At 46.7% G+C, this 18450-nt stretch overlaps 1 protein-coding gene and 1 pseudogene across 1 annotated transcript in view; both read left to right on the top strand.

Moving 5' to 3' along the window:
* Positions 1–15318, top strand: part of LOC132229607 (F-box/WD repeat-containing protein 11-like) — a 35494-nt pseudogene extending 20176 nt beyond the window's left edge.
* ARHGAP31 (Rho GTPase activating protein 31) overlaps positions 14848–18450 on the top strand; it is a 101651-nt gene continuing 98048 nt past the window's right edge. Inside the window, exon 1 of the mRNA XM_059687770.1 lies at positions 14848–15500. Coding sequence (XP_059543753.1) covers positions 15401–15500 — 100 coding nt within the window. The 5' untranslated portion in view covers positions 14848–15400. The remainder of the gene's footprint in view (positions 15501–18450) is intronic.

Below are 18450 nucleotides of genomic sequence, written 5' to 3'. Positions count from 1 at the left end.
GTATTCGCTGAGCCAAGGACTTCACACATAGAGTAATGCTTCACACACCAAATGCACATGGAACTGTTTTGTTTTTTTTTTTTTTTTAAGGTAAGCAAGCAGTGAAATTTAATTTTTTTTTTAATTTTTTAAAAAAATATATTTTATTGATTTTTTTTTATAATCTTTATTGTTCAGATTATTACATTTGTTCCTCTTTTGCCCCCCCCCATAATTCCCCTCCTCTCAGTTCCCGCCCCACCCTCCGCCCTCACTCCCCACCCACTGTCCTCATCCATAGGTGCACGATTTTTGTCCAGTCTCTTCCCGAATCTACCACACCCCTTTCCCCCCCAAGAATAGTCAGTCCATTCCCTTTCTATGTTCCTGATTCTATTATAATCACCAGTTCATTCTGTTCATCAGATTATTTATTCACTTGATTCTTAGATTCACTTGTTGATAGATGCATATTTGTTGTTCATAATTTGTATCTTTACTTTTTTCTTCCTCTTCCTCTTCTTAAAGGATACCTTTCAGCATTTCATATAATCCTGGTTTGGTGGTGATGAACTCCTTTAGCTTTTCCTTATCTGTGAAGCTCTTTATCTGACCTTCAATTCTGAATGATAGCTTTGCTGGATAAAGTAATCTTGGTTGTAGGTTCTTGGTATTCATCACTTTGAATATTTCTTGCCATTCCCTTCTGGCCTGCAAAGTTTCTGTTGAGAAATCAGCTGACAGTCGTATGGGTATCCCCTTGTAGGTAACTGGGTTTCTTTCTCTTGCTGCTTTTAAGATTCTCTCTTTGTCTTTTGCTCTTGGCATTTTAATGATGATGTGTCTTGGTGTGGTCCTCTTTGGATTCCTTTTGTTTGGGGTTCTCCGCGCTTCTTGGACCTGTAAGTCCATTTCTTTCACCAGGTGGGGAAAGTTTTCTGTCATTATTTCTTCAAATAGGTTTTCAATATCTTGGTCTCTCTCATCTTCTGGCACCCCTATAATTCTGATGTTGGTACGCTTGAAGCTGTCCCAGAGGCTCCTTACACTATTCTCGCATTTTTGGATTCTTTTTTCATTTTGCTTTTCCCATTGGATGTTTTTTGCTTCCTCACATTTCAAATCATTGACTTGATTCTTGCGCTCCTCTGGTCTGCTGTCGGGAGTCTGTATAATATTCGTTATTTCAGTCCGTGTATGCTTAATTTCTAGTTGGTTCCCCAATATAGCATCGAGGGTCTCATTAGATTTCTTGAGGATCTCACAACATTTATCGGCGGTCTCACCAGTCTTTTCGAGGGCCTTACTAAGTTTATCGGCAGCTTCTAGACAGTTCTTAAGAGACCTTAAAAGTGTGGTTCTGAACTCAATATCCTCCATTGACAGTTTTGTCCTGTTTCTTTGTCTCCGCATTTTTTATGCTTTCTTGGTACACCCCCTAGTGGTCTTTGTGTGCAGTCTTGTTGCCTTTAAGCCTTGATTGATGTCAGCAATACCGGGGGTGATTTGACCTCCAGGCTAACTGGCTATGAGAGTCCGCTGGGTCTGCAGTGGGAGGGCTTCTGTGCTGGATCTCTAAGGCGGTGCTAATCTAGCCTTTGCCTGAGGCTATCCGGCAAATGGTTCTGCGCAGGGCTTGGGCGGGGCGGGTCCCAGGGGATCTACAGGGCTGGCCGGAGCGAGCAGTTATGGCTGCTCTCAGTTCCTTCCCCAGGGGCTCTGCCTCTCAGAGTCCCAGCAATGGCTGCAAACCTCCGAGAGAAAGCTGCCTTCGAGTTCCGACCGAAGCCAGACAGTCCCGCTTCTCGCGTTTGAGTCTTGGTCCCCAGAGACTCGCCCGGATCTGGAGCTCAGAGTCTGAAACTCCCTCCCGATTGAAAACAACAACCGCGCCCTCCGCCACCAGCCCGCTCCGCGTGCGCACTCCGCACCTGAGTATTTCACTTCAGCACTGCGCCTCCTCTGAGTCTGGGTATGATATTCTCTTTCCTCCTAGTTGTAGAATTTCCAGTCAGCCAGCCTTCCTGTGGTTTTGGATGATGTCCGTTCTGTCCTTTAGTTATATCTCTGAAGTGGTTGTTCGAGGCAGCGATCTCCTGCGTTAACCTACGCCGCCATCTTGGTTTCTCCTCCACATGGAACTGTTGAACTGTAAGTTGGAATTCAGCTTTTATGGGAGAGAGTGGGGAGAAGAAGAAGAAAATGTTTACTGGGTATCTACCAGGGAGTAGGCACTATGCCTTTATAGTGGTGATATTTCTTTCTACCTTCTTCTCCAGATTGGTAATTCTCAAACGGGAGCAAGAAAGCAGGTGTGCAGGAGTCCATGTAGTTTGAAAGAACTCTTCATGTGGTGCTATTATTCCACAAGCACACCCATCATACTAGTAAAGCATTCTAATACTCCTGATACATATAAATTAGGACACTTTCACAAACAGTGATGTGTCCAAAATATCGTTTGACCTTTAGCTGTTCAGGATGAGGGAGAAAGATTAAGAGCCATTGATGGAAACTGTGTGGGTGTCTCTAATGCATACAGATTCAAAGATGCCCACTAGATGGCAAACCCACATCTCAAATGTTGACGATGACTGGGTTGTCCCTTCTGGGCATTTAAATAATTCAAGCCAGGTTCCTATAGGCCAAAATATTATATACAGTTTAAGGAGTATGCAAGTTAATTTTGTGATGATCATCTTACAAATAATTTCTAGGGATACAGGCTAAAGTTAGAGCTCCACGGTTTCTAAAATCTACTATGATTTATTTTCCATGCAGGATAGAGTATCCATGCGGACAAATTAAATTCTCTTACCAGTCCATCTGATTTTATATTCAGGCTTCAAATCAAAATCATTGGGGGGACTACAGAAATGCCAAGGCCAGGATTTGACCCCAAGAAGTTTAACTCCAGAAGTTAGGCAGGAAACAGGATGTATTTCCACCTCTCGCCGAGAGTGAAAAGGGAGAAGAAATGCTAGCGTCCTTTCCCTAGTTTGCAGCCGCCTGATGACCCCACATCACTGCCAGGCTTAGCTAACACTGCCCTGCTAACAATTCTCCGGTGCCCCACCCCCCACAACAAAGTCAACTCCAGGCTAGCACAAGCTAGATAGGCCATCAATTTCTTCCACACCCAACACTTTCTCTTGCTTTCCATTCCCTGAATAAGTCCTGGGCTTACACAGCTCTGCATCTCTAGAAATGCTGCTATCCTTGATATCCTAAAGGTCTTCTCTCCTATTATCTGCAGGAACAACTAGCTACTTGTCAAGTCTCCACCATGGTCACCTCCTCTAAGAGGCCATCTGTGACTTTGCCAGGCAATAGCGCACTCCAACTTCAACGCTCCCACCATGCCATTTATCTCATGATATAGCAATTGCCAGTGTGCCTGGCTCTCTTGCCACTTAGAGTGAGCACTGCATGGGGGCATGGAGGATGTCTTTCCAACTTAGTGTCCTCAGCACCAGACCCAGTGTCTGACATGTAGAGGACACCCAGTAAATCTGATTGACAGAATCAATGCGCAAATGCTGAGCATAAATAACCAGACGTTGCAGACCCTTAAAAATCCTAGCCTTCAGGTCCTGGGATATAACTTCGGCACTGAAGCCCTTGCAGAGGTGTGGGAAGGGATGGAGCAGCAAGGGACCGGAGCCAGGGAAGGCCACTCAGGGCTGCAACAGTGACCCCACTGAGCTTCCTTTCTCTGGTGTTCCAAGAACAGTCCTTCAGAACATTAAAGTATGGGAGAGGGAGTCTCCGCAGCACTGTTTATCCCCCCTCCTCTACAATCAGGTGACTCCCTAGCTGTTTTTGTAACTGTATTTCTTGACCTCCAGTGGAACTCCTTGTTGAAACGAGCATTCATTGTATAAAATTGCTTCATGCCAGTGGCAGCCAGAGATACAGATATTTTCGAGGGGCTCTACCCAGAGACTTCTTCTGAGATTACTTAGACCAGAGGTTCTCAACCTGTGAGTCACGACCCCTTTGGGGGTCGGACGACCCTTTCACAGGGGTTGCCTAAGACCATCGGAAAACACATATATAATTACATGTTGTTTTTGTGATTAATCACTATGCTTTAATTATGTTCAATTTGTAACAATGAAATTGGGGGTCACCACAACATGAGGAACTATATTAAAGGGTCGCATCAATAGGAAGGTTGAGAACCATTGGCTTAGACTGTTCCTGATTTGATCATTAGAGTAATAGTTCCAAGGCAGGACTGAGGGCTAGCTCTGCTCTTTCAATATGTTGGCTACATTAGTTTCCTAGGGCTGCCACAAACTGGGTGGCCTGAACAACAGAAATAAAATTCTCTTGCGTTCTTGGTTGCCAGAAGTCAACATCAAGGAGTTGGCAGGGTTGTGAGAATCCTTCTAAGGGTTGTGAGGAGGAATCTCTTCCATGCCTCTCTCCTAGCTTCCAGTGGTTTCCTGGAAACCCCCAGCATGCCTTAGCTTATAGAAACACTAGAGGCCCAGTGCACAAAATTCATGCACGGGGGCGGGGGGTCCCTCAGCCTGGCCTGCACCCTCTCACAATCCAGGACCCCTCAGGAGATGCCCGACTGCCAGTATAGGCCTGATAAACCGGCAGTCGGACATCCCTCTAGCAATCTGGGACTGCTGGCTCCTAACTTCTTGCCTGCCTGATAACCCCTAACCACTCTGCCTGCGTTATTGCCCCTAACCACTCGCCTGCCTGCCTGATTGCCCCTAACTGCCTCTGCCTCATCCCCGCTGCCATGGCTTCATCTGGAAAGTCGTCCAGAAGGTCGTTCGGCTGTCAGGTCTAATTAGCATATTATGCTTTTATTATTATAGACTAGAGGCCCGGTGCATGAAATTCGTGTACAGGTAGGGTCCCCAGGTCTGGCTGGCGATCAGGGCTGATCAGGGCCTTCCAACTGCCGGCTGGGGCCTTCCTTCATTCTGCACCACCCCCTGGTGGTCAGTGTACATTAGAGCAGGCAGTTGAACTCCTGAAGGGACAATTTGCATATTAGCCTTTTATTATATAGGATAACTCCATCCTCTGCCTGATCTTCACATGACATTCTCCCTGGGTACAAGTCTGTGACCAATTTTCTACCTTCTATAAGGACACCAGTCTTATTGGATCAGGAACCCAGCCTACTCCAGTTTGACCACGTCTTACCTTAATCACATCACAACTACCCTATTTCCCAAGAAAGGTCACATTCTGAAGTACTAAGGGGTTAAACCTTCAACAGTGATTTTAGGGGAAACACATTCAACTCATAACATTGGCCATCTTTTCTAAAGCAAAAATCAGGACACGCACTTTGGCATATGGTTTAACAATGGGTCAGAATTGTCTGGAAAGTGTGGGGGTTTAGGAAGGATCACTTTTAAGAGTAAATCCAGGCATACACATGTTATCTGAGAGTTTTAAAACATCCCTAGGCAGATATCTAACTTAATAGGTTCTTCTAAATACCAGAAATCAGAGCAGAAACCTGTGGATGCTCTAAATAATCAGTCCTAGGAAATCAGAGAGGACTTCCCATCAAATCAAATCACTGTGAGATGGATAGATACACACACACACACACACACACACACACGCACGCACCTTCTTTTGAAAGTTGGAGCAAGTAAATGACATTTGTATGCATTTGACTAGCTTCTTTAAGGATCAGTGTGGAGAATTAAAAATGTGTATATTGAGGATTTTAAAAAGCAGAATGTTTCCTGAAATAGACATAAGATTTTGCAAGTGTAATTTTTATTACATCTGGTACTGTTTCCTTATCACCACTAGCCCCCACAAACTTGGAAACATATCCAAAAGTGTGGCAGAATAATAAGCTAAGAAAATTCCAGGGCAAGTGAAATGGGGAAACTGAGACCCAAATAATTAAATAAGGCCAAACAGTTTGGGCAGCTTGCAGTCAGCTAGTGAATCACAAGATCCTATTTTTCCCAACCAAGGAAGCTTAAGAGAAAAAGGTTAGTACCTCTCCTCTCTAACCAGAGAATGCATAGCTTAAATCACCCTAGCCTGGGAAAATAGAGAGCATTCAATGCCATTTATGCCAGCCAAACCCAAGGACAAATATCACTTGAGGAATGTTAGAGCAGAAAAGGGGAGGAGGGGGGAAGAAAGATGGATTGGGTTTTTTTGTGTGTTTTTTAAATATAGTTTTATTATCGATTTCAGAGAAGAAGGGAGAGGAAGAGAGAGATAGAAACATCAATAATGAGAGAGAATCATTGATCAGCTACACGTCCCACACTGTGGATTAAGTCCACCAACCCAGGCATGTGCCCTGACGGGAATTGAACTGGTGGCCTCATGGTTCATAAGTTGATGCTCAGCCACTGAGCCATGCCAGCCAAGCAGAAGAATAAGTTTTATCTCACCCACTAAACAAAGAAATCAGCTGTCTTAGAACTTGCCCAACAAGATGACTAAAGTATGCACAAACATTCTGAGATGAGCCCCAACAATGTAGCAGGGCACTTTGAAACCTAGTCTGCTACCTAAGATATCCAGCAGGGACACTTTGAAACTTATAGGGAGAAGGATATAAAACCCTTTGAATCCCTACTGGGTGATGTGCTCAGACTAACTGAGTTGCCTGCTTGTGCTTAATGTCAAGTGTATTTTTAATAAATGTGCTAGCTTTGCTTCAATGCTGCTATCTGTCACTCATCTGAAATCTTTCTTGTGAGATTGATAAGAGCCAAGGAGGGGACAGCCCCATCCTCTGACTCAGAGAGCAGTCCAGTAACACAAGATATAATGAAAAGCAACAGGAATATATTATCCACCAATGACAATATATCTTCCCTGATCAAAAACTGCTTTACAAGAAGCAATCTTACCATTTCTGAAAAGTTTTCCAGGTTCTAAGCACTTAAATATAAAGCAAATAATTTCAAACCATGTCAGAACTAGGAATTATACCTATAATAATAAAAGCACAATATGCTAATTAGACCAGACGTCCTTCCAGATGACCTTTTGGACGAAGCAGGGGACTGCAAGGGCCAGGCAGCCACCATGATTGCCTCGGGCCAAGGCAAGCCACAGAGGCTGCGGCTGCGAGGGCCAAGCCCCTTGCAAGAATTTCATGCATTAGGCCTCTAGTAAATAAATAAATGAAATAACCTGAAAGTCTTATAAATGTGTTTTATATGGGACAAGGGATCAGAATGGGGGAAAGACCCCCAAGAAATTGAGTAATGATGGAAGAAACAGAAGCATTGCTCAGCGAGAAAATAAAAATCACTCTTTTTTATGTATTGAGCACAGACCTGGGTACAGGCAAAGTGTAACACAGTGAAATGCTCTCTCTTTCTAACTCTATCTTAATTGTAGCCTGCATTTCTCCAGTGCCCTTCAGGCAGTAGCTCCTGCTATAGAAATGTTAATTACTAGAGGAATTCTGCTTGAAGGTTGAGATTTTGGCCAAGATTTACAGGAGCCTCAAGACTAGACTCAATTTGGGGGGAGCAGAGGAACGCTCAGGTGTGAGACACAAAGAAATTTCGAGATTTCCTGCTGTTCCCACTGCTCTTCTGTTGGTGACTAGATGTCATCGGTTGGTCATCACACACTTCTTGCCCTGCCCATTGTTCCTTCCCTGGACATAAAAGAAGCCTTAATTCTGGATTCTCTTAAGATGGATTTGAGGAAGCTGTAAGCATTCCCCACCCCCATTTTCTCAAACTTGATGCCTTCTTGATCAATATAACTTTTCTTACTCACTCCAAACTCTGGCATTTTGAATATTGGCCTTTTTGGAAGCGTTGGGCACACGAACCTTGAATTGGTAACAAAAGTGCTGGGCATTTCCCCTTATCTTATTTAATCCTCACAACAACCCTACAAAGCAGATATTGTCACTTTCACTTAACAGATAGGGTAAGTGAGGCTCAGAGAGGCTAAGTAATTTGTCCAACTAAGTCCATGGGGCAAGCATGTGGCAGAAGCAGGCATGGAACCCAGGTCGTCCAAAGCCAAGGTGTCCAAAGCTGGTGAGGGGCCTGTGGGGATCCAAAGCGTTTCCATCTCAGAGCAGACTAAGTAGGAACACCAGGCATGGTGAGGATGCTGGAGTGGGCGGAGAGGAGAGTGCGGAGGTAGATTTCTGGGCTTCAAGGCCTAACAACAACTGTGTATTGGGAAAACAATTTTGTTCAAGAGGGCTATTTATAGGGATGTTTTTCCTCAGTACTTCCCTCATCTCCTCCCTTTTGTGTTAAAAGGCGCCTGGCAGATTGGTAAAGGGTTACAGGCAATGCACAGGAAACTCTGGAACACAATGAAAGGGGTGGGGACAGATCCCCACCCACCTAAGAAAGTCACTTACTGCAGCATTCAGAGACCCTGGGGGAGACAGCTGGAGCTCAGAACTGCCTCTCTGCTTCTTTTTAAAAAGGCCACATGCCCAAAGGGGTGATGAACAGCGGAAAATCAGAAGCAGAGGAGGAGCAAGAGGCAATGAAACAAACCAAACCAAACACTGAGATAATGGAAATCCATCAACATCCCAGTCATCCCCTCTCCTGTGGACTCCCCAATTCTATGAGGAATTCCACTTTTTCTTCACCACATCTCTGTTCAGTTTGGCAACAACAAAGACAGAACAGGGAGTGAGAGGAGAGAAGCCAAACCTAGCAGCTGACTAGGACCCAGGACCTACTTCCAGGTCCTCAGGGCCGACCAGCCAGGCTTGGGGGGCTGCCTCCTACAGGAACAGCCCTGGCGTCCTTCCCCAGAGCCACTGAATAGAGGCCTCCAGACAATTGGACCCAAATTCGGACTTAGGCAGAGTCAGATGTCGGTATAATAGTGATTCAACCCAGGGCGCTTGGCTCTCCCTCTGGCCCTGTGAAGTGTCTTCTCTGCATGTGACTCTAGGAAGGAAGTTCCCCGCTGCTGCTTGGCAGTGGCCAGGCCGGAGGTGGAGTGGGACAAGGGGGTCTTGTGCTGCCTGGTTCCTGCACCGATTCTGAAACACTGAAGACTCATTGAATGCTACCCTGTGCAGTATGGGTCAAAGGTCATTGTGGGTTTTTAAAAGCTCTGCAGAACACAAAAGATCGCTGAACCTCTTGTTTTTAAACAGCATTCGGTGCAAAGAAATTAGAGTCAAATATAAGTGGGGGAAAGGTGTTTCTCAAATCATCTCAAACACTGTGTGCAGGTGTCCCAGATAATCTCTAACCCCAACCTCTCAAAAATTCTCCCCAGTCCTGCACTGTACACTGTCAAAGGGCATTCCCTCTTGCGAGCTCTGATACAGCCCTGGACATACAGAGACGTGTGTTTTTGTTTTGTTTGTTTGTTTTTAAATAGTGTTTTCCCTTCCCAGCCCCCATCTTATAAACTCCGAGTCATCTTGGACTCCACTTTCTCTATATTAGTATTTACATAAAAGTCTGAGGTTCTGAGTTAGCAGGTAGGGGCACTGATCAGTGGCATTTCTTTTAAAAAGTTAGTAAGACTTCATTTTTTGTAACCGAGTCTTTTTCTTTCTTCCTATTCCATCACCTCCTGCCCTTTCTACTTCCAAATGTCTGGTTGATGGTGAAGCAACTGAATCACATTCTCAGCTGGGAATATGAGGCTATACAGTTGTTTCCCAATGCTACCCTCCTCCCCCGTCGCCACCCAGTAATGTTTTGCAACCCAAGGAACTGAAAGGGAACTAAAACACACAATGAGAGACAGTGAGGGTGGGGGCGAGGAGGGAGACAGAGAGAGAATATAAATTATAACAATGGCGATGTCTCTTCTTCAGTGTTTAAGCGTGGAGTGAGACCCTTTGGAGGCCTCCTTCTCATGCCCATCACTGCGCCTGCTTGTCCTCAGAAGCACACTCGGAAGCACAGCTGGCTTTCGTGGTCGCAGAGGTGGAGCGATAGAGGGTCTGCTGACGCGTCTCTGGGTGCACCACCAGCAGGCTGACCGTTTTCCTGGCTTCTAGGGCTGGGAGGCTGACTCTGGTTCTTGTTCCTTCTTCACCTCTTCTCCACTCTGTGCTGTTTGCTTAGAGACTGGTAATGTGAACCTCCCCAACCCACTAAGAATGCTGATTCAACATCATCTGGACGCTTAGAACAACGACTTGCAGCAAAAACCTAAATCTGGGACCCACAGCACAGAGAAATGCAACAATGGAGTGTGGGAGACATGACTTTCTTTCTTCTTTTTCTTCTTCTTTTTTTCCCCTTTATTGATTAAGGTATTACAAATGTGTCCTTATCCCATGAGACATGACTTTCTAGAAGCCCACTTGCTCTAGCCATTCTCGTTCCCTAGTGGCTTCCGATCCTCAGGGCACTGGCACTGGGCTGAGGGGCAGGGGCACAAGGCTCTCTCATAGAAGAGTTTCGCCCAATATAATAGTCTGCTAGAGCTGCCATAACAAAACACCATAGATGGGGTGGCTTAATCAATAGAAATTCATTTTCTCACAATTTGGGAGGCTGGAAGCCCAAGATCTGTAGGTTTGGTTTCTCCTGAGGCTTCTTTCCTTGCCTGGATGGTGGCCACCTTCTTGCTGTGTCTTCATGGGGTCTTTTCTCTGTGGTACACATCCCTGGAGACCCTCTGTGTCCTAATCTCCTCTTCTCACAAGGACACCAATCATATTGGATTAGGGCCCTCTCTAATAGCCTCATTTTAACACAATCACCTTTTTAAAGGCCTTACCTCCAAATACAGTCAGATACTGAGGTACTGGGGGTTAGGGCTTCGACATATGAAAGGGGAGGCACAACGCATTCCACAGTGACAAACTAGCGTCTTTCAACTGGGAGGAGGGGAGAGGAAAGGGGGAGAGAAAATGTGCCCAGTAGGAAGATGAGCTAAATTCAGAACATATTAATTAAGCACAGTCCATGGACAAAGAATTACATGTATATTTAATTAGTTAGGCACTAGAAAAGGAGACTAAGATTGCTGATCACTAACCCTATAGACAAACTGGGTAACATCAAAGGCTAGATCACAGGGGACATTAACATCTCCCAATACTCACTCTGTCTTCTTTATTTAGGGCAGAGAAGATTGTTACCGTCTTGGTGAGTGAAGGATGCAGAGGGCCACCTCCATGGGCATTAGTCTTAAACAGTTGCAGGTAAGATAAAGCACAGGCAACGACAGAACTCTGCTGCACGAGCTCCACGGGAGTGCAGAGCTTTTTGCACCAGGACAATCTGCTAAAGGCATCATTTATATCATTGGCCAATAGCTTAACCAGTCCTCCTGTTAACAATCATACATTATCTTCATAGAACCTGCTTCCTAGGAAATCCACAGCCCATTGAAAAAACCTGTGGGAATCCAAATCTGACTTTTTTCCACAGACCCAGAAAAAGGTACACATCCAAGAGAAAGCAAGGAGAAAGAGAAACATGGGAAAGAAAGAGAAAGAACAATAGAAAATCAAGAGTGTCCAGAATAAGCCCTAGCTGGTTTGGCTCAGTGGATAGAGTATCGGCCTGCAGACTGAAAGGCCCCAGGTTCGATTCTGGTCAGGGGCACATGCCCAGGTTGCAGGCTCAATTCCCAGGAGGGAGCGTGCAGGAGGCAGCCAGTCAGTGATTCTCTCTGATCATTGTTGCTTCTATCTCTCTCTCCTTCTCCCTTCCTCTCTGAAATCAAAAAGAGTATCCAGAATAAGTCCAGCACCTACCGCAGGGTATGCCCAGCAATGAGAGGGAACAGAGCAACTGGGGAAGAGGCAGCTTTCCAGGCTCTGAACAAGGCTGTCACCATGTGGTGTCATTCTGGCTTCATAAGTTGTGAGTTCTTCCCACCATGAGGTGAGGTAAGTGAGCATTATCAAGTAGAGACAAATAGCTACCATGGACACATATCTAGAAAGGTTTCGCCAATGGGCCCAGGCATGACGGATGCCTTGCCCAGTGCTCAGTATCACCTCAACCCTGAACCCTAAACAAGTTGAATCCAACTGATCGGGAAGCAGGAACCAAAAGGTCTCAGGCTGGTCCAGATTGAAAATGCTATGATTGTCCCTTTGGGGAATCCTCAGTAAAGCATAGAAGAATCTTAGGGCCAGGTCAAGGTTACTAGCTTTACTGGTTCACCTAGACAGGCCTGTTTTGTGACAACCTCCACCAGCTGGGTTTTGATGGTGAGTAAGGGGGTCTGGTACATAGCTAATGTTATACTGGGAAATGTTTTTGCAAATTACTTGTAAATGACTGTTTTCATACTTAACTTTTGAACTTTACTGTGTGAAAGACCATTATTTAGTAAAAATGATATGTAATTAAAAATTAATTCATACTTGAATGAAGTCTGTTGATTAGTTAATATTGGGACAATATGAATTTCCTAATTTTGATCACTGTATTCTAGTTATATAAGATATGAATAGCCCTCGCTGGTTTGGCTCAGTGGATAGAGCATCGGCCTGCGGACTCAAGGGTCCCGAGTTCGGTTCCGGTCAAGGGCATGTACCTTGGTTGAGGGCACATCCCCAGTAGGGAGTGTGCAGGAGGCAGCTGATCAATGTTTCTCTCCCATTGATGTTTCTAACTCTCTATCCTTCTCCCTTGCTCTCTGTAAAAAAAAAAAAATCAATAAAATATATTTAAAAGCAGTGAAAATACAGAACCCCTTTCTAAAAAAAAGATATGAATATTTGGGAATGCTGGGTGAAGGGTATATGGGAATTCTTTGAGTATTTTTTGCATATTTTTAGAGCTGAAATTACTTCAAAATAAAAAGTTAAAAGAATGGTTTTAAAGATTTAAAAAATAAATCATAGGGCCTGACAATTCGTCCATAATTTGTGCCTAGGGGGCCTAGACCCAGAAAAAAAGTACCCCTTCAGCCTCTCTGCTTTGCTGCCAAAGTAATGAAATCCACTGTTGGTCAGATGAAATAGCAAATATGACTGTTTTTGCTACAGTAAACTCCTAAACAAATGGCAATGGTAATGACTACAGTCTCATGTGGAGATGCATTTGTATAAATAACAGGAGGAACAAGCCATTATCCTAAATACGCCAGCAATATTCGAAAATGCTTAGAAATTGCTATTCTGGCAGGAGGCAACATGGAGTCATTGACAGTTTTGAGCAAAATAGGCATCTAATAACAGCCATACTACAAGAAGCTTCATCAGGCCTCTAGTATATAGGACGGGTAAAGTGGGAAGAGACCAGACTCAGCCACTGGGGAGTTATTCTAACAACTGAGGAGGGAGCAATCTCACAGATGGGAAGGAAGAAATCTAGACCACAGGCATTTTGAAGGACTCACGGGTCTGGGAAGGACCAGCCTGGAGGTGTGGGCAGAAAGACAGAAATGAGTCAGTGGCTACTTGAAGATGTCTCACCAAGATTGAGGCAATGTGGTGATGTCATTGAGAGACAGATGGAAAATGGAAGGAAGGCGACAACATAAACAGAGACTGGGCTGAGGACTCAAGTGGCTGCAGTGGCCAGGCAGGTGCAAAGGGGGAAGACAGGCATGGGGGCTAAGCAACTAACCAGGGTGCCTCCAAGGGGACTGACACAACTTGGCATCAGCAGTCCTTGCCCTGTGGTGTCCGTGTTACCAGATCTTCCTTTTTTTTTTTTTTACAATAAAATCCAGAAATCCAGCTCTGTTATGGGAAACCTCTTAACTCTTTAGTATTGGCAATTAATTTAATTTTTTTTTGAAGCATGGTGTATGCCAAACCAAACACATCTGTGGGCCAGATTCTACAGGCAGGCATTCATTGTGACTTCTGACAAAGAGATGAGGTTAAGGGTTGAAGTTCATAAACTATCTTGATGAGATAAGTGACCGAAAGGTATTTGGTAACTAAAATACTATAAGCGAGGCTTGTACCAGGAATCTGAGCTGTATGAATGTCCCTACCCTTCAAGTCTATATATGGGTTGAATTTATACAGGAAGTTGGATCTAAACCGCCAATGGTTAAATCACAAGAATTTGCGTGCTTACTAGTACTGTGTGCTGAGTACACAGAAGTCAAGGAATTTCAAATCTAACTGGGGAAGAAAACACATGCCCCCCTGAAAACTTGAGACAACTTATGAAACAATAATTTCTCTGTGGGAGATGCTTTCTCCACATTGTGCTAGAATATCAACGGCTTTACATTCTGATTCTTTCCCCAAACCCCATCACACCCGCTTCTGGGAGTCCAGAAAGGAGGAAAGCCTAGCAATAATGTGTGTGTGTGTGTGTGTGTGTGTGTGTGTACTTGAATCTGTGACCAGATTTCTAATTCCCTGGGCAGTGGTTACCAAGCCACAGCCTCTGCCCTCCTCTCACTTGGGAGGGGCGCTAGCTGGGTTGGGGGGTACCTGGGCGCCGAGTGGAGGGTGAGAGCGGCGGGCGGAAACCGCGCCCTGTCAAGTGTCTCCGCTCGAGTCCTGTGTTTTGTTCCTGTCATTACTCTTTCAAGGTCTGTGTAGGAGCAGGCAGGCACCGAAATAGAAAGTGTCAAAGCGCTGGTGACAAAGAGGATAAACAAGGCCGGGCTTCTTTCGGTCCCACTGAGCCCCCTCCGTCCCGAATGCCCGTGCGCCCCCTCCCGCCCCGGCTCAGCGCCGTCGGTGGCGCAGGAAGCGGCGGCTCGGCGGCGGGCGGCGCTGGAGGGAGAGCCGCGTTTCCTCCGCGCTGCCCAGTGATCTCCAGCGCCCCAGCCGCTCGGCGAGCCGCGCGATCTCTCCCCCACCCCGCACTCCTCAACCCACCCACCTACTTCCTCCGCTCCTCACTCACACAGGCACGGAGCTGCCAAAAATTTCCACCCCCGCCCCCCTCCCTCGCGAACTTCCTTCCAGCGTTTCCTGAGCTAGATGATCCTAGGATTTGTAAGACAGGAAAAAAGGGAAGGCGCGAGGGCGGGCGAGGGAGACAGGATGCTGGCTGTGCCTTCTCCCGAAGCCGTCTGAAGGCAGGACCGCGGGCTCCGCGAACAGGACCCTCGCCGCCTCGCGCCGCCTCCTCGCCCCCCGCGGCCCCGCGCTCCCCGCGCCCGCGCCCGCTCCGGGCGTCCCGAAAGGCGGAGAGCCGCGCTCGCCCTTCCTCCCCGGCGGGCGGAGGAAAACACCCCAAGACACCGCAAGAGCCTGTGAAAGTCCCTGGGACTCCAAGTGAGGAAGTGACACTCCCTAGCCAGCCGGCCCCCAGCTGCCAGCTCCGCACGGCCTGCGGCACCGCGGCCCGGGAGGAGCGCGCCGTGGGTCTCAGGCTCCGCGCCGCGCCGCCCCGCGGGGTCCATGCGCTCTGCCCCGGGCCCAAGTGCTTCTGGACGCCCATGCGGCCCCCCAAGCCGCGCGGCAGCCGGTGATCTAGCCCCGGAGACCATCTCCGGCGCGGTGCCAAGCAGCGGGGAGGGGAGCACGGAGGGGCAACCTCTTGGGGACTAACTCATGAAGAACAAGGGTGCCAAGCAGAAGCTGAAACGAAAGGGAGCCACCGGCGCCTTTGGCTGCGACCTGACGGAGTATCTGGAAAGCTCAGGACAAGATGGTAATGTGCCTTCGCCTTTTTTTCCGCCTTCTTTTTGTTTGAGGGAGAGATGGACTCTCCTGGGGTGTGTTCGATTCAATTCACAAGTTAATGTATTCCAGGCCTCCGTGCTCATTTTACTTTTTTTTTTTTTAAAGAACAATACGATTCTTAAGGTGCACAGCGCTGCCACCCCAACGCGCAGAGGTAGTGTCAGCCTCACAGAAGCCGTTACTGGGCGGTGCTGCCCCCGTTTTACCGGGTACTTCTGGGGGGTAGGGCTGGGAACTCCAGAGACCTTGATCTCAAACTTTGGATACGGGAGAGGAGGGATGCGGGCTGGGCGTGTGGGGTGGGGATCAGTTACGACCACAGTTATGACCACCTTGGGTGTCCCTCCCGGGCTCTCCAATTTCATCGCTCACATCTTTTTTTATTAATGTGCTGGAAGGCAAGGGGGTGCGGTGGATCCTGGCTGGGGGAGTGGTTGCACAAACATTTTCTGAATTTCTGAACTGATGCCAAATACATAGTACCTCCCTCCCTCTCCTTCCCAGCCCCCCAGCCCCTTTACCCCCTCTTGGCTTTCAGATCAGCATTTGGTGTGTCAGACAAGAAGAGTGTTGTAAAAAGGTCAGAGGGCCTCGATTTTAAAATAGCTTAGGGCATGTCAAAGAAAAGGAGAGGGTCTCTGTTTTTCAAGGTCGGATTGCATGGAAAGAAGTAGAGGGAGTCCTGCAGAGTAGAGACAATTTAAACATTTGGCAGGGGAGGGGGAAAGAAAATAATCTAAAATACAACACCAGCATTTGAAATTAGAATTTTTAATCATAGGAAAGTTGGGGAAATTGAGCATTAAATGACTCCTTTTGTAAGGTTGACTGGCCCAGCGTTTACCCGTGATAAAAAGGCCTTTTCTTCAGAAACTTCAGGGAGAGAGGAAACCGTCCACTCTATGGGCCGTGTGCTTACACATAGATACAACAAAAGGGGCAACTGAAGGGCCGCTTAACTGTGCAGAATTCTGCCTCCAGGAAAATAATCTCAAAGAATGATGTGATTAGCTCATATCAAATGTGCAGATCAAAAACAGTGCAAGGCTTTTGTTTCAATTCCGGTGTTTTAGAGACGGAGCAGCAACTAGTAATTTGCAGTGGTGTGATATTCCAGCGGTATTCTCGAGTTCAGAGCCTGCTATGTCATTAGGACAAATGGCTCAGTATTTTAGAGCTGGGGCACCATAGGTTTCAAAACTGCCTCTTTTGACAGTGAGGCGTAACTGAGTCCATTCGTGTCGTCCGTCCCAACAATCTGGAGAGGTACATTTGAAATCCCATGGCTGGGATTGAGGGCTTTTTGAAGGTGTGAGCGCTCAAGTATACATCTTAACCACTGCCCTCAGGAATTCAGAATGAATGCTCCCTCCACCCGATTTCGCAGGGGCCTTCTGGTTACTATCCAGGTACACTATCAATGCTCCTGGAATGCCATCTTCCATGACATGGTGTTATTTGGGGCCCTCCCTGCAAAGCTGTGAGAATTGCATGGGGGTGGTTGGCAGTCCTGCTTCCAGGAGCCCCAGGGTTCTGTGAAGATACCTCAGAAGCCCCCTTAGGCAGTTTTTCTGTCAGTTGCTTTACATTTTGGAGTTCCATGTATGTTTCATTTGGGGGGAAGGGACAGGGTTGCTGTTTAAAGAAAAAAAATGTGAAAACCAATCCCCAGTGTCCCCTGCTCTAGGAAGGAGGGGAGGAAGCCCAGGGGGGGTAAACTGGCTTACCTAAGGTCACACAGTTAGTCATGAAGGATGCAGAGGGTCCTGGCCGAGCAGGCGCATCTCCTCTCCCTGGCTTCCGTGTCTAGGCCAACAGTCTCCTCTAATGGCCCCCCAAACCCCTAAATTGCAAACAGACAGCCCAGCCACAGGATCAGCAAACTTTCAAGACTGACTGACATGCCTGAGTAGAGTTCAGCTTTGAAATGAAAGGAAACTGACCTACTTAATGATCCACGCACCATTATTGTGCCACCTGGGAATTGGGCACATGTAATACATTGCTTATATACATGTTTTTTAAAAAATGGTATATAAATGAAAGTAATTCAGATTTCTGTTTTCCCACATCTAAAACTAGTTAGGTAGTTGTCTCTTATTTTTGTTATAGTGTAGAATCAAAGTCAGTGCCAATGTTTTCTCTAAAACAGTGTATCCTCCTTGTGGGTTTTCTGAAACATGTATTGCCTAACAGACAATGGAGTCCACGGCCTGGACTCTGCCTGCAGGGAGGAAAAGCTGACTGACATACCTAAGTAGAGTTCAGCTCTGAATTGACACTGTCCGTCACCTTAGAGGCTTAGACGTTCAGCCCAGAATCCTGAGGGTGACAAGTCACTGTGCTGACTAGGAGCCTGAAGGCTGGGGAAGACCTCCGAAAACTGACATCATGGTTTCTTCACCTTTGAGGGCAAGAGTACGAGGATGGACCTGGGTAGTGACAGAGAACAATGGATTTGGGTCTAGGAGTCTAAGGCAGAAGGAAAGAACAGAGACGTAGGGAAACCAAGGGAGCCCCTGTGCTTGCACAGGGAGGGGAAGCCCCGAATTGGGGTGGAGGACAAATCTGGTGACAGTTAGCTGTGCTCAGGCCATCTGAACGTGGGGAAGCGATACTCCTGAGTCTGAGCACAGAGGATGAATGTCATCTACTTCCGTAACTTGCTGTGGCTCAGCCCTGCTACCTTCAGTTGCACAAATCTGACAGGGCAGGGTGTGTGGGTGACAAATAGGTGTTCAGCTTACAGCGGAAGTTGCTCAGGGCCGGTTGTCATCCTTAATCGTTAGGAAGCTGATGAAAAACAGGAACCCTTTTCCTTAGAAAAACACACAGGCTCAAATTGTGTCTACGGTTTGTGTGGGCATTCACACAGATGCCAAGTTCAGATGCTGTGGGTCGTCCCTCGCTGCACACAG

This window comes from Myotis daubentonii, chromosome 3 (assembly GCF_963259705.1).
Source record: "Myotis daubentonii chromosome 3, mMyoDau2.1, whole genome shotgun sequence".
Classification (NCBI taxonomy): Eukaryota; Metazoa; Chordata; class Mammalia; order Chiroptera; family Vespertilionidae; genus Myotis; species Myotis daubentonii.
This window is presented reverse-complemented; position numbering and strand designations above follow the sequence as displayed.